The sequence below is a fragment of the Camponotus floridanus genome, unplaced genomic scaffold, assembly GCF_003227725.1.
Source record: "Camponotus floridanus strain SB8 unplaced genomic scaffold, Cflo_v7.5 scaffold22, whole genome shotgun sequence".
Classification (NCBI taxonomy): domain Eukaryota; kingdom Metazoa; phylum Arthropoda; class Insecta; order Hymenoptera; family Formicidae; genus Camponotus; species Camponotus floridanus.
The window spans coordinates 1,672,966-1,684,828 of record NW_020229348.1 but is presented as its reverse complement, the minus strand read 5'-3'; the positions used below and the strand labels follow the sequence as shown (position 1 = coordinate 1,684,828).

General features: G+C 41.7%; 1 protein-coding gene across 1 annotated transcript; it reads left to right on the top strand.

The window, feature by feature from the left end:
• The first annotated feature begins 224 nt into the window (after positions 1 to 224).
• On the top strand, positions 225 to 11,857 carry LOC105253462 (dynein heavy chain 7, axonemal). Its single transcript, XM_020027949.2, is given in 2 exon segments — positions 225 to 6,624; positions 6,627 to 11,857. Coding segments are annotated over 2 exon segments (11,574 nt in total). The 3' UTR covers positions 11,801 to 11,857.
• The last annotated feature ends 6 nt before the right edge of the window (positions 11,858 to 11,863 follow it).

Genomic DNA, 11,863 nt, shown 5'->3' with positions numbered 1-11,863 from the left:
GTTCGCGGTATCCAAGAAACTTAGTTTCAGTTCGTTGAATTTAGAAGAAACTGATTATTGTAATAATGTGCAACTGTGCTTAAAATATCTTTCTCTATCAGTCGATATATTTCAGAACTAAATTTATTAAATCATACTTTGTAAAGAAAATTGCAAAGTAATAAATTTAAAACATATATATAGAATGGCAAACAGTGAATAGTGGGAGTATTCATGAGAGAAATATGGATCCTTTGGAATTCACCTCTGCAATATCTAGATATTCCAATTCAAATCTGAAGCAAATCAGATTGGAAGATTACATAAAAGATATCTACATCTCTGAATTTTCTACAGAATGGGAAGAAAATATACTGCATTTGATACCTCCCAGAGATAGACGAGCTCATCCTTCTTTCGTAAACTCGGTATTAGACGAGGTAAAAGAAACATATGTCGAAGATATGAGAGACTTCGTGCTAAATTCCATATTATCCTGCAAAATGTACAAGAGAAGACGCGTCGTTTGCGAAGAATGCGATGTTCCCGTCAGCTCGAAGCGAAGCATCACCGAAAAGGATGCGTTATACGATCGAAAAATATTTTTAAAACGTCGCAATCTGTTGGCCGAGAGATATTTCCTCTCGTATCCGATCATTAGACGCGTCATAAATACGGCTCATCGTATTCTGCCTACGGTAATTTGTGACTTCGAACATTATCGCGAACTAGGAACGCTATCGTTGCACAATTTCCGAAACATGATCCTTAAGGACATTAAGAGAGGCACCTTAGTGATAGCTAATCAATTTTACACCGAAACGTTTAAAGCCGTGCAAAGATCGAAGCAACTAAAGAGCATCTCCGCGAAACATCTACCTCGATTTATGCGATGCCTCACTAATATATTTGTTCAACAGATTCTCAATGTGACAATGAGATCGATCGATCATATAATAGGTATCATGAAAGACGGTCGTTTCTGTCCACAGATTGAATTCCAGCTGGTATGCGAAGACGATCGGCTTGTGACTAAACCGGAGATAGACGAGGTATTTTCGACGTATCACGATATTATCAGCGGCATCGCGGGAATCGGGCAAGATCTGATGCCTCTGGAGGAATGGTTGGATATCAAAGCGAAGGAAAGGTATATAAAGGTCGCGCCTTCCGACTGGTTCATCGAGAAATCGCATCGCAACCTGCAGGAGATACTGGACGCTCTGTTTCGACCTGTAAACGAGCACGTGGCTTGTGTTTCCACGGAATTCAGCGACGTATGTACATCGAGTATCGAGAGCCGGATATCGTCCTTAACTTCGGAACGACCAGATTTTGATGTGTATCTGGCACATATATACAAGTATAACGAGTATCTGAGCAAAACTAACTCTATGCTCTCTAATTTGTATTATAGCGTAGGGAAGTTGGAGCAAAGCAGCGCCAAGGAATATCTGAGGCAGATCTGCCACGACGTTATAAACGCCCTCACGATGGAACTCGTCGAGTATCATCGAGATTTCAATCGTTCGATCTGTTCCAGCTTCGAGGATCTAAAGTCTACGGCGCTAGATATTCCGAGGGACGCAAACTCCTTGATACAATTGGGCGAATACATGTCGAGAGCTTCGAAAGTATTAATGAAGGAGCAGGAGCAGAAGATACGATGCTCGATTTATATGCTAAGTAAACTATTGGAGATTACCATATTGACGGACGAACACATTGACTTGAACAAGACCACCGTTAATTGGCTGAATGATATCCAGCCGGTGTTCTCGCAGAATAATACATTGTGCGAGGCAATGAAGAGTGAATTAGAGGAGGATCTTCAACGGCGGATAAATACATTGAACACGGAAGTTGACGCCATGTTCCCGCAGCTTATCATCCTCGACGATATGGACGACATAAACAAAGTCGGAGAATATACGGAGCATTACGAGGATTTGATGAAGAAGTATAAACATATGGATAACGAGATGCAAGTTATTAATTCAGAGGAGAGACTTTTCAAGTTTCCCGAAACGGAGTTTCCGAAAATAATTGAATTAAGAGAGACGATCGTGCCCTTTTACACGCTCATACGTACTGTTTATCAATGGCAGAGGAACAACTCCGTGTGGCTGAATGGTCCGTTCGAATGTCTGGACGCGTCCATCATCGAGAGGAAGACGATGAATTATTTGGACGAAATCACGGAAATGAACAAGACGATGAAGTCGCGTATCAAGATGGATGTGACGGCGAACAAGTCGTACAAATTTTCCGGCATCGCCGACGATCCTGATCCGATGCAACAACCCGCTCCGCTAAAATTGTGTTGGCAGACGCTCAAGAACATTAACGAGTTCAAGGTTTATCTGCCGCTCGCGATCTGCATGTGCAATCCAGCTCTCTGCGCCCGTCATTGGAAGGAAATGTCAGCGATATGTAATTTTGATCTCACGCCAAATGCGGGAACGACTCTGAAAAAGATGATTGATATGAATCTGATGGATAATATCGACAAGTACGAGGCTATAAGTTTGGGCGCCAACAAGGAACTGTATCTTCAGCAAGAATTGGCCGAGATGATCGAAAAGTGGGAGCCAATATCCTTCGAGATGTCGACCGATGAATCTGGTGCGATAACTTTCAAACATATAGATGACATCGAAGTGCTTCTCGGAGAACATCTTATCAAAGTTGAGGAGATGAGAACGTCTCATTTCGTCAAACCAATATTGTCAGACTTAATCGATTTCTTCGCTGTTCTCACAAAAATACAGAAAATCCTTGATCAATGGGCGCGCGTACAGTTCCGCAAACTCCATCTGCAGCCGATATTTTCTTATCCGGGAATGGAAGTGCGTTTGAATCAAGAAACTTTATTGTATCTCGAAGCAACGAGAATTTTACTGGACGTTAATGACAGATTTACGGCGAATCCAAGTTTTCGAGAGATCGAGAAATCTTCGGATTTACTGCACATCTTAAATGAAGCCAACGAAAAATTAGAGAGAGCGGGTAAAGGCGTGAGGAATTACTTAGATGTTAAAAGATTATCTTTCACGAGATTGTTCTTTCTCGATGATTCAGAAATTCAAAAACTATTGTTCGAATCGACCGATATAGTAAAACGAAATACATTTGTGAAAAAATGTTTCGCCGGTATAAAACAATTGAAATTTAATCAATTTAATTGTATTCGGAAAATTATCGGACACTACGGGGAGATGTTACGTCTAAACGATAATATCTTCGTACCTGTCGACACCAAGTGCGAAGAGCAATGGTTGATTCAACTCGAAGAAGAAATGAGAGACGCGGTTCGCGAAAATATTCGCCAATATCATCTTTTGATCGACGGAGATTCGACATTCATTCCTAGTGATAATTTTCCAAGCATGGCGATCGTTTGCGGTTTGCAGCTTCATTGGACCTTCTCGGTGGAAAAGTATCTCGCACCGTTAAATATCACAATGTTAAACTCTCTGTGCACTACATACACCGATTGGATAACTTCGCTAGTTAACGAATTAAAAAAGAATTTGACACGACGGTGTAGAAATCTGTTGATGTCATCGATTATTATTACATTGGCTCATAAGGAAGTTATAAGACTGCTTTTGGATAGAAATATCACTAAACAAACAGATTTCGAATGGATCGCGCAATTGAGATATTATTGCAACGACAAGATTGTCGAGATATCGGTATTCGATACAAAGATTGAATACGGATATGAATATAATTATTGTCGACAGAATATTGTTAATACACCCTTAACCGATCGATGCTTTCGCACTATATTACAAGCTTATCGTTATCATTTTTACAGCGGCATTCTAGGTTCTACAAGTAGCGGTAAAACGGAGACGATCAGAAGCTTGACGAAAGCTTTGGCAAAGCTATTTTACATCGTCAACTGCAACAATAGCATCTCCTACGATTGTGTGATACGGATATTCAAAGGAGTGGTTTCCTGCGGAGCGTGGGTTTGCCTCGAAAATTTCAACCGATTAAAACTGGAATTATTATCAGCCATCGCTCAGAATCTTACGCAAATGAAACAAGCGATAGCGTCTAACTCAAAGGTAATAAGTATCGAGAGTTGCGATTTGAACTTGAACGCTTCCGGATATGTATGCGTTAACTCTGTGCAATTCGGATATACCAATCTTCCGGATAATTTGAAAGTGCTCTTTCGTTTCGTGTCAATGACAGCACCGGATATTGGCAGAATCGCCGAGATCGAACTCTTCGCCGGGGGATTTCTTCACGCGAAGAAGCTTGCGACAAAGCTAGTCATCAGCTACAAACTATTATCCGAACATCTGGGAGAGAAATGTCATTACAACTTCAGCGCGTCATCGTTGAAGACTGTCATCGCAACCGCGATCGATATGAAAGAAAATGTTCCGAACGAAAAGGAGCATATCTTGTTGTTGCGTTCGATGATAGATATAAATATCCCGCAGCTATGTACATCCGATATACCTGTCTTCCAGAGTATCGTGCGCAATGTTTTTCCGGAATTCGATGTCTTGCCTCCGTTCGATTATTTTGCGATTTTAAAGGCGTTCGAAAGTGTGTGCGCCAAGAGATTTCTCGTATCGCACACGACCTTCAAATTAAAAGCTATACAGATTATCGAATTAATGTACGTTCGTCGCGGTCTCATACTCATTAGCGATCCTCTGGGTGGCAAGACGGAAATTTTACACGCACTTGCTGAGACATTATCATTGTTACAGGATCAAGAAAACAAGATTGGCACTGCTGTGAGGCTGGAAACAATCATGCCGGAAGTAGTGGACAGCGACGCGCTCTTCGGATATCTCTGTAATAAATCTGGTGGATCTGTTTGGAAGGATGGTCTGTGTACCAGCATATTTCGTCACTTCGCGGAAGACACATCGATGGATCGAAAATGGTTAGTGTTCGACGGAGCCTTGAGCGGTGCATGGCTAGAAAACTTGAACACGGTTCTCGACGAGAACGAAATGTTATATTTGGCGTCTGGAGAACGTCTTCCCGTAACAGGATCGATGTCCGTTATCTTCGAAACAACGAGCATGACAGAAATCTCACCCAGCTTAGTGTCACGATGCGGAATCATCTATATCGACTCGCATTCTGTCGGCTGGAGGCCACACGTATTGTCTCATATCGCGAAACATAACATTTACGACGGATACGACAAAATATTGTGCACTCTGTTCGAGTGGGCGATAGATCCGTGTCTTGACTTTTTAAGAGAGAATAGCGATACATCTATGAATCAGGAATTGCACCTTGTTACGTCAATCTTGAATTTGTTCGAGATATTATTAAGAGACGCGTGCGAAGATGTCACAGAGGATACTGGAAAAAGCAATCATTTTGTCATATGGGCACAAGCCGCCTTAATCCAAGCTATTGTTTGGGCATTAGGCGGAAACTTGATCGAGGATTTGCAAATACGATTCAACGCTTTTTGCACAACATTCTGGAGTGGCGCAGATACGAGACATCCGAAACCCGACTCAATTAAACACTTGGACGTAACACTGCCTAACGAGGGTCTAATTCAAGACAACTTTTACATCTTCAATGGTGTTGGAAATTGGAAGTACTGGGGAGATTTGCTAAAGACCGAGAAAATCCCCGAGATATGCAGTTTTAATCAAATTTATGTTCCAAGCGTCAACAGTATAAGATATAACTATATGTTCTTGAAACACGTTAAATATCGAAAGCCTTTTCTTTTGTATGGTGATGTTGGTATTGGAAAAAGTAGTATGATGTATGATCTCTTGGACAACAAATTGCCAGATAATTGTTTTCCCAATTTTTTCAGCTTTACTTCCATGCTTACGGTAACTAAAACTCAAAGATTATTGTTTTCGAAGTTAAACAAGATACGACACACTGTTTACAGTCCAGGAAGAAATAAATTTTGCGTGAACTTTGTGGACGATGTAAGTAGAGCCGTTACGCAAAAACCAGAGGCACGATCCGTATTTGAATTGTTACGTCAACTTCTTAGTCATAATTACTGCTATGATACGAATGAATTAAGTAAAATATTTATACAAGATGTTATGTTCACACTCGCGATTACGTCAGGAAAGATTATTGAAGACATACCTCCTCGATTTTTGAGGTATTTTAATACATATATAATTCTTGCCCCTACAACCGATAATATATTCAAGATATATTTCAACATGCTATCTGCTAATTTGAAGAAAAATCTGTTCGCAGCAGACGTCACGGGGAGTGTAACTAGTATAGTGAACGCAACGATTGATGTTTACAAGTCCATAATGAAAATGTTACGGCCTGTGCCCAACAAATTGCACTATTGCTTTGATATGCGAGATATATCCAGAGTGATTAATGGATGCAGCCTGATCCAGAAGGAATCGGTGGAGACGAAGATAACATTTATACGATTATGGGTGCACGAAATCTTACGTGTGTTTAATGATCGCATGCTGGATGAGAACGACAAGGAGTGGCTGTTTCTAAAGATTCGCGATGCGGTGAAGAACAACTTTAAGGATTCATACGAGACTGCTTTCGATTATTTGCCAAAATATGAGAACAATCAAATTACCAAGGATAGCTTCGACGATCTCATGTTTGGAAATTTTATGGATACACAGAAGAGCGGCAAACGTTAAGGAAAATGGATGTCGTTGTTTCTCGTTACATGTTTCAGTCTTTAATTAAGATTTCCAGAGTTCTGAGCATCCCAGGTGGAAACGTGTTAATTATATCTGCAGTAGGTTCCGGCAGAAAATCCATGACTGCTCTCGCTGCCTTCATGCAACAACAGAGCTTGTTCGAAATTACCGCTGAATCCTATTATGACTCAAACGCGTGGAAAGACGATTTGAAAAGAGTTCTGCGAGAATGCGGAGCATTGCGGAAGGACGTTACATGTTTTATGAACGAGAGACAAATGAAAGACTCGTTCTTAAGCGACATCAGCTGTTTATTGAGCACCGGAGAATTAGCTGACTTGTTTTCCGTCGAAGACAAACAGTCTATAATTGAGACGACGCGGCTCCACGCTCAGGGCGGTGATCAAAACGCGGAAATCAGCGCGCGCTCGGTGATGAGGTACTTTATGGAACAATGCAAGAATCGATTACACTTTGTACTTTGCTTTAGTCCTACTAACTCTGCTTTCAGAACATATTTATGTTCGTATCCTAATTTAGCGAAACACTGCACGGTAAATTGCTATCAAATTTGGCCTGATCAAGCGCTTTTGGAGATTGCCGTGAAGCATATGAAGTACGTTAATATGCAGGAAGAGATTAAAACTCACGTGGCAAGAACTTGCGTGCAATTCCACAAAAATGCAAGAGAGATGAGTCTGAGATATCATGAGATGTTCGGTAGAATGATTCATGTGACATCGTCAGCTTTTTTGCACATGCTCAAACTGTATACACGCTTGATGTCAAAGAAGCAAGAAGAAATTGTAACGACACGAAATAAATACATAACGGGATTGGAAAAATTGGAATTGGCGGCCGAGCAGGTCGAACAGATGAAGGCCACTCTTACAATTCTGAAACCACAATTGGAACTGTCTGCTCAACAAACGGTAATTACTATGAAAGAAGTGGAGAATGAGAATATTACCGTAGAGCGAGCTACGATTCTCGTGAAGCAGGAGGAAGAAGTGGCGAATAAGAAGGCGGAGATTGCGGGCGCTTTAAAGACTGAATGCGAGGCCGAGCTTGCTGTTGCTATACCAATCTTGGAGGACGCGGTCATGGCATTGAACACACTGAAGCCGACAGACATCACGCTAGTGAAGGCGATGAAGAATCCGCCAGATACCATCAAGCTGGTAATGGCTGCTGTATGCGTGATGCTGGGCGTTCCGCCAGATCGTACCATCGATCCGGTCACTGGCAAAAAGTTCACGGACTATTGGGGCCCGAGCAAGCGTATCCTGGGTGACATGAATTTTCTGCAGAACTTGAAGGATTACGACAAGGATAACATAGCACCTACGGTGATGCAGGTTATCAAAAAGACGTACATGACGGATAGTAGCTTCACACCTCACATAGTTGCAAAGGCATCCAGCGCCGCCGAGGGTCTCTGCAAGTGGGTCCGCGCCATGGTGTCATACGACGAGGTAGCGAAGGTAGTTGCGCCAAAGAAGAAGAAACTAGTAGAAGCACAAACGGAATGTGACGAGGCTGAAGCGTTCCTGAACGAGAAACGGCAGACGCTGGCCGCTCTGAATGCAAAACTGGCGGCACTTAATGATAGCTTGCGGCAAACATTGCAGAAGAAATTGAACTTGGAGACAGAAGTGACGACTTGCACCTCCAAATTGGTGAAGGCAGAGAAGTTGATCGCCAGTCTGGGTGGCGAGAAGAGTCGTTGGATGGAGTGCGCTCATATTTTACAAATGAATTATGATAATCTTGTGGGCAACATGTTACTTTCGTGTGGAATAATAGCTTATATGGCATCTTATAATATCTCATTTCGCGACGAGATACTGACGAAATGGAAAGAATTGGTGGAAACTTCTGAGATACCCTACACTAAGACGTACGACTTTATAAGCGTCCTTGGTGTGGAAATTGAGATTAATCATTGGCAACTCTGCGGCCTATCAAAAAATCGCTTTGCAATAGAAAACGCCATTATTTTGAATAATTCAGATCAATGGTGCCTCTTTATCGATTCGCAGAACCAGATAAACCAATGGATCAAGAGAATCGAGAAGAAAAATGATTTAAATGTCATTAAATTAATGGATTGCAATTATATGTCAGTCATCGAACGAAACATCGAAACTGGCGTGCCAGTTCTGTTGGAGAATGTCGGGGAGAGACTCGAAATCGCGCTGGAACCGATATTGTTGAAAAATATTTACAAGAATGAAGTAGATTGGTATATCGATATTGGTGCGAAATCTGTGAAATATTCGCAAAATTTTCGATTTTACATCACCACAAGATTGTCAAATCCAGATTATACGGCCGATGTTTTCAGCAAGCTCACCGTAATCGATTTTTCGATGCCAGACAAGACTCTTCGAGACAAGCTTCTAGACATCGTCGTCGCGAAGGAGAGGCCGGAGCTTCAAGACAAATTTGAAGCGCTCCGTATTCAAGATGCCACTAACAAGAAAGTTCTTCAGCAACAAGAGGACAACATTCTGAGCACTCTCTCGTCAACCACTACGAACATTCTAGAGGATGAAAACGCGATACAGATCTTGGATTCCTCCAAGACACTTACTGCGAACATCATGAAGAGGCAGGAAGCAGCGAGATCAATGACGGAGGATATCAACAAATTCCGAGATGTGTATCTACAGTTTGCCGATCATTGCGCGGGTTTATTCTGCACATTGACTACCCTGTCCAACTTAAATCACATGTACCGTTTTTCATTCTCGTGGTTCATTCAGCTGTACATTACCTCGATCGAAACGTCGAACAGAAGCATTGTTCTCGAAAAACGACTACAATTTCTCAAATCTTCGTTTACGAGGAATCTCCATTCCAGCGTCTGTAGATCGCTATTCGAGAAACATAAACTTCTGTATTCGTTTCTATTGTGCGTGAAAATTTTGATGGACGCTCGACAGACTACGCAAGAGGAAGTCAAATTCTTTGTCTCTTCGGAGACGGAGGATTGCGATATAGTTCCTGAGGAACCGGCGCCAGAGTGGTTATCAGCGGATAAATGGAAACAAATTTGCAAATTAAACGACATGGTGCCTGAATTACACGAACTCGCAAATGATTTTCAATCCAACGGTGCGGCTTGGCAAAAATATTTCAATGCGATACCGTTTCAAAGCCATCTAATGCCGGAACCATGGGCCGACAGAACGACACAGTTTCAAAGGTTGACATTTGTCAAAATCATCAGACGCGACAAGATCATCGTAGAGATAATGCGGCTGATAGAGGACAACATGCTGGAGAACGTGTTCAATTCGTATCCTCATCTTCAGATTTCAGAATCATTCGCAGAATCCAGCTGCCTCACGCCAATTATATTCATCCTGCCAAGTTATACTCCGTCTCTGTCGCTCGTTTCCGCCTACGCGAGCACCAGAGGATATACTTCGAAATTCGTTTCCTTGTCGATGGGCGATGGATCGCGACAAAGTACTGCTGAAGTTCTCGTAGAAGAGGCGCGAAAGGAAGGGGAATGGATATTCTTGCAAAACTGTCACCACGCCATATCGTGGATGCCGCGACTCGAGCGGATCTTCGAGAGCCTGAAACTATCCGGTACGTCCTTGGACTTTCGACTGTGGCTCTCCAGTTGTTCCGTCCCAGACTTTCCGATCAGCGTCCTGCAGAACAGCTTGAAGATCGCGTACGACTACCCACTACGACTGAAACAGAGTTTGCTGAGAACATATCGGTCGGAGCCCGTGAAAAATAAGGAATTCTTCGAAGGATGTCCCGGAAGGGACAAGGAGTTCTCCAAACTTCTGTATGGACTTTGCTTCTTTCACGGAATCATCAGAGAGAGAAGACACTTCGGGCCGCAAGGATGGAACATTCCATACGATTTTGATCACGTCGACTTTGAAATATCCGTTAGGCAGCTGCAGAACTTGATCAACGAGACCGAGAATAATATACCATTCGACACGCTACTCTATCTTGTCGGAGAATGTAATTACGGCGGAAAGATCGTGGATAGTCTCGATCAAAGGTATCTAGGATATCTGTTGAATTCCTTCTGTAATATTTGTATTATCAACGACAACGAATATTTATTTTCCAATTGTATAGAACACTCGGTACCACAAAGATGCGAATATCGCGATATTATTAAACACATCAACGATATGCAACTGGACTCATCACCGGAAGCTTTCGCTTCTGATGAAAATGCTCTTATTATAAAAGACACTGCTATTGTCAGAGAATTCTTAGAATCTATATCTTATTTAGATCAAATTAGATCATCGAACCATGAGATTGTAGCACAAGATAGTCAAGTATTGCGAGCAATTGACGAAATCAATAGCAAGTTACCTGTTTTATTTAACATCGACGAGATACGCGACAGATATCCTCTTAACTCGCGTGAACCGTTTAATGCGATTCTCATCCACGAAGCCGAATTGATTAACAAGGTTTTAGCTGTAATTGTGGACTCCCTGAATAATTTGAAATCGGCATTAAACGGCGAGATTATCTTGACCGATTCCTTGGAAGATTTGTCCGCAGAAATATACAAAAACAAAGTCCCACGTGTTTGGAGGCTGATCGATCTCGGTATCGTAACTAAACATTTGCCAAATTATATCGAGCTGCTTCAGAAACGTGTAAGCTTCGTGCAAAATTGGCACGACAACATCGATCTGCCTCGTATCATCTACTTCGATGCGTTATCCTGCTGTAAAAGACTTTTATCCGCGATACTCCTCGAGTTCTCACGACGTCGCGATGATGTACCCATTGAACAAATTACATTAGATCTTCGAGTAATGAATGATGATGATATTTCTACCCATGACGAGACAGATATATATTACATTCATGATTTACGTTTATCTGGCGCTCGGTGGGATGCGCAAAAGCGAATGTTAATCGAAAGCTCGACGAATATATTCTGGTATAACATGCCACCGATATGTCTTACGTTTAGCGTAGAGGAAAGAGTTGTCGATAATATTTACGAGTGCCCTGTATATGTATCACCGATATGCTGCAACGAAGTAAGCACAAATATGAAGATAAAGAATTATATTACAAGCGTATCTTTGGAAACTGACAAGTCACATATATATTGGATGAAGCGTGGTACAGCATTATTCTGTCAAATTGATGAATAATTTTTAAAGATAGATTTATGTAAATAAAAAAAATAGATTTATGTAGATAAAAACGATACGAGA